Consider the following 5,082-nt stretch of genomic DNA (forward strand, 5'->3'; position numbering starts at 1 on the left):
TCACTTACCTATGCATTTTTGCTGGCATTCCACTAAAGTTTTAAAATTGTTTTTGTTCCCACCACAGCCACCGTAAATGAACTTCTCGCACCGCTTGGACGAGGGCTTGTAGAAAAAACGGGGAAAGTAGGCATCACACAGTCCACGTTGCGCAGGCATGTAGCAAAAATCTGTGGACAAGAGGAGTTCATTAGGGTGACCATACTTTGGAAACCAAAAAGGAGGACAACATGGCTGCCCCATGGAGGTGTGTCCACCACCATGTCCAGCCCCCAAAGGGACGTGCCCACCCAAACATGGCCTTGGTCACAGGTCTGATTTCACAGCACACAATTAAGACAAACCTGTTCTACATAACATCTTAATGTTAAAATCACTGGAATAAAGTATAAGTGAGACATTCAATGTATCTGAAATTAACTTCACTCATTCCTACTTCTGTAGCTTTTGCTGTACATTGAAGCTTTTGCTATACTGTGTGCTCAGCTACACCAAGCAGGGTATTCCACTATGAAAGCAGTATATAAAAGGCAGGAGTCACACTATTACTTTATAGAGGTATTGAACTACTCTGCAGGATCTACACTACTGCTTTATAGTGGTACTGAAGTGCACTGACAACAGTTGGGGCCCATGACACATCTACACCAACCAGGATATAACACTATGAAAGTGGTATGAAAGTGGTATATGGTATGTGTCAAGGGCCCCAACAGTTGTCAGTACACTTCAATACTGCTATGAAGCACTGGTGTGGCTCCTGGCTTTTCTATACCACTTTCAAAGTGGAATATCCTGCTTGGTGTAGATAAGCCCTGTGTGTGATACAGTCTTCCCTTCCCTCAAATATCTTTTCTGACTGCAAATCCTTCACTGGATGACCATAGTCTAACCTTTCCTAACATTTAACAGTGTTTCCCCATCACCTTACTGCATACTGCTACCACTGAACAAATGAAGCAGTTGACAAGTATACAACAACCAAACAACCAAGCATTCAGAAAGAGTATAAACTACTATTAGCCTGCAAATGTTAGCCATGGAACAAAATGGACTAAAGGCTACCGCCTCTTAGCTTGTTTCAACTTCAACCAGACATAACAGTCAAAAACAACCGAGAAAAACACACCTGCATTGAAATGACAAAAATGTTGCCGAAAAGGAAGAGGAAAAGAGAGAAAAATATACACCACTGGCAATAAAAGTTAAAGAACTATGGCAACAGGAAAAACTTACAATTATTTGTTAGTCACATCAGTCACCAGAATGACATCGTCGTTGTTTTTTACAGAAAACCTTCAGAAATTAGGCCTACCAAAACACATGCACGCCAACATCCAGAAAGCAGTCATACTTAAAACATGTTCGATAGTCAGGACATTTCTGAATCAGCAAAAGACAGCATGACTTGGCAAAGCCCATCATGTTCATCTAGAAAAACCACCACAAGCAAGAAAAGAGAGATAGATGATGATGATGATGATGATCATAGAATCATAGAATAGCAGAGTTGGAAGGGGCCTAAAAAGGCCATCGAGTCCAATCCCCTGTTCAATGCAGGAATCTACCCTAAAGCATCCCTGACAGATGGTTGTCCAGCTGCCTCTTGAAGGCTTCTAGTGTGGGAGAGCCCACAACCTCACCAAGCAACTGATTCCATTGTCGTACTGCTCTAACAGTCAGGATGTTTTTCCTGATGTCCAGCTGGAATCTGGCTTCCTTTAACTTGAGCCCGTTATTCCGTGTCTTGCACTCTGGGAGGATCGCGAAGAGATCCTGGCCCTCCTCTGCGTGACAACCTTTTAAGTATTTGAAGAGTGATATCATGTCTCTCCTCAATCTTCTCTTCTCCAGGCTAAACATGCCCAGTTCTTTCAGTTTCTCTTCATAGGGCTTTGTTTCTAGACCTCTGATCATCCTGGTTGCCCTCTTCTGAACACACTCCAGCTTGTCTGCGTCCTTCTTGAATTGTGGAGCCCAGAACTGGACGCAATACTCTAGATGAGGCCTAACCAGGGCCGAATAGAGAGGAACCAGTACCTCACGTGATTTGGAAGCTATTCTTCTATTAATGCAGCCCAAAATAGCATTGGCCTTTCTTGCAGCCATATCGCACTGTTGGCTCATATTCAGCTTGCAATCTACAACAATTCCAAGATCCTTCTCGTTTGTAGTATTGCTGAGCCAAGTATCCCCATCTTGTAACTGTGCTTTTGGTTTCTGTTTCCTAAACGTAGAACTTGGCATTTATCCCTATTAAATTCCATTCTGTTGTTTTCAGCCCAGCACTCCAGCCTATCAAGATCACTTTGAAGTTTGTTTCTGTCTTCCAGGGTATTAGCTATCCCACCCAATTTTGTGTCATCTGCAAATTTGATCAGCGTTCCCTGCACCTCCTCGTCCAAATCATTAATAAAAATGTTGAAGCGCACTGGGCCCAGGACTGAGCCCTGCGGCACCCCACTCGTTGCCTCTCCCCAGTCTGAGAAGGTTCCATTGATAAGTACTCTTTGAGTCTGGTTCTGTATCCAACTGTGAAACCACCTAATAGTTGTTCCATCTAGCCCACTTTTAGCTAGTTTGTTAGTCAAAATGTCATGGGGCACTTTGTCAAAAGCTTTGCTGAAGTCAAGATATATGACGTCCACAGCATTCCCACAGTCCACAAGGGAGGTTACCCGATCAAAAAATGAGATCAAATTAGTCTGACAGGACTTGTTCCTGACAAATCCATGTTGGATTTAATGATGATAGCAACCCTGTTATTTTTTTTAAAGTTTCTTTAAGAAGGATGAACAATTGTCTGCCACTGTTACAAAATATATGTCATGCCAATTATAACAAACAGATTGGAAAGGAAGGTCTCATTCATTCAGTCAAACAACCAGGCATCCCATTCAGACATCAATACACTCAACACTGCCAGAACACGTGTGCGTGCGCACACACACACACTCAGCATCACTCACTCCAAAAACACGCATGCACACATGCATGCACACGTGCATTCACTCAAAGACCCCATGCACCCCATTCACCAATACATTCTCTCTCACACACACAAACACACACACCTCAGTCTTACCTCCTACTCGCTTCTTCTCCTTCTTCTCCTCCTCCTCCTGCTGATTGCTTCCTTTTGCTTCTTGCTGCTGCTTCTTCCTTCTTCTTCTTCTTCAGCGTTGGGGCTGGGGTGCTGGAGGCTGCGTTGCTGGAAGTTCCTGCATGCAGCCCCCAACCACTCACCTTGCTCTCGCCCCCCACCCCTCACTGTGGCCGTCTTGAATCTTGCCCGAACTCACGCAAGATCTTGGCTGTTGGCTGGGTCTCGCGAGAGTTCCCATCCAGCTGCCGAGATCTCGCGTGAGTTCCGGCGAGATTCAAGATGGCCGCCGCCACCAGCCATGGAAACTTAGACCCGGTAACTTGGGGTTGCGGTTGCCGCGGGCCCAGTAACAGCGACCCCAGTACTTTGGGCCCTAACTCTGGTTCCTCCGGACCCCCAGATCTCCCCGGAGGTTTCTGGAATTTTCTGGAGGGTCTGGGCAGCCTAGATGTGGCAAGGGCACCTGAAACGTTTCCTCTCACAATGGGGACGTCCCTGTCAGAGTGGATGCAGTTTGGGAATCCTTGGCTCCAGCTGCACTGAAGTTCAGTGAGCTCCGTGTTTGTGGGCCGTGGAAACAGAGACTCCATTTTAGAACCGGGCTATAAAGAAAATTGGAATTACCATAATGCCATTTCATATGATTATGGCACGTGCCCATATTTAGAATATTGTGTTCACTTCCAACTAACCCATGTTAAAAAAAAAGGATGTGATGGAGGTTGATGCAGTAAAGTGGACGGACAACTCTTGGGACCTATGACATATTCCATTTACCGTTTTCAAAATTCTTTCAAAGTGTTATATCCTATTTACTATTTACTGTTTTACTCTGTACAGCACCATGTACATTGATGGTGCTATATAAATAAATAAATAAATAAATAAATAAATAAATAAATCCTGTGCTTGCTGCAGATCTGGCCCTTCATTTGAAGCACATGTCCACCTGTATGATCTAAATCCACAAAGAATCCAGAAGCACCAGTAAGGACGTGGGATTTTAGACTCGTGGCGGTGAAGGAGGAAAAGGAATCTCGTACCTGGACGATTCTGGCCAGAGACGAGTGTCAATTCAGCCGAGATGGCGAGGAGCAACACAAGGAGGATGGAGCCACCAGACTGCATGATGAGGCAGGCTTGGGAGTCCACTGTCCAGCCTCTTTTATGTCCTAGGAAACAGGTTCAACAGGAATTTCCAGAAGGAGCATCTTAAGGAAGTAGGTGGATATCAAAGTGGGCGAAAGAGAAGACAAGATTTCCAGCAGGATTTTGCAACAACCCATTACAAAAGATAGCTGCAGGCCCAGTTACCTTTCTGCAGGCATTTCCAGATTCCAGCGCGTCCAACAAAGCAAACATCCAAACTCCCCTGACAAGGGCTGCTTGGGGAAGGTCTATCACACAATCTCCTTGGCCTCAGGGCTGTTTGGCTTTCAGGTTGTGGGGCCTGCCCCACACAGGGATGCAGAACACTTTGAAGAGTATGCTAGGATTCTGCGGCTAGTGGAATCGTGCACCCCCACCAGACAAGGTGTGGACGAGTTGCGTGCCTACTGGCAAGGGACCCCTCACTGATTCTGATGTGGGTTTTAGGGAGGCCTGCATTTCACCACCCCAGGCAGCCTACTGCCCCGTCATTGCAATTTGATCTGGAAAGCACAGGAAGGGCTACTGATGGGAATGTGGGGTTAGAAGTGGGGTTAGAGATGTGGGGTCTCTATTGTTGTCATCGACCTCATCCTCCTCTTTATTTAGGGTTGTCACAGCATTGGGTGTGTGTGAATTCTTATGCAATCAAGAGATGAACAGAATGCCACCATGAAGAACCTCGGTGGCAGAGCCTTCTCTGCGGCGGCACCCACCCTCTGGAGGACCCTCCCTCGTGCAGTTCGGGAGGCGGAAAACATAATAACTTTTCAACGTCTTCTGAAGACATACCTTTTACACAGGGTTTCCCTGGTCTTTAATGTAGC

The 5,082-nt window shown here is 45.7% G+C and overlaps 1 protein-coding gene across 1 annotated transcript; it reads right to left on the reverse strand.

The window, feature by feature from the left end:
- LOC134413327 (kunitz-like toxin PcKuz3) lies at window positions 1–4,234 on the reverse strand. The gene is made up of 2 exons (XM_063147498.1): window positions 4,150–4,234; window positions 1–170 (listed from the first exon to the last, which is right to left on the reverse strand). The coding sequence occupies exons 1-2, from the start codon at window positions 4,232–4,234 to the stop codon at window positions 1–3; spliced, it is 255 nt and encodes an 84-aa protein (XP_063003568.1).
- Between the last annotated feature and the right edge of the window lie 848 nt (window positions 4,235–5,082).

This window comes from Elgaria multicarinata, chromosome 1 (genome assembly GCF_023053635.1).
Source record: "Elgaria multicarinata webbii isolate HBS135686 ecotype San Diego chromosome 1, rElgMul1.1.pri, whole genome shotgun sequence".
Classification (NCBI taxonomy): Eukaryota; Metazoa; Chordata; class Lepidosauria; order Squamata; family Anguidae; genus Elgaria; species Elgaria multicarinata.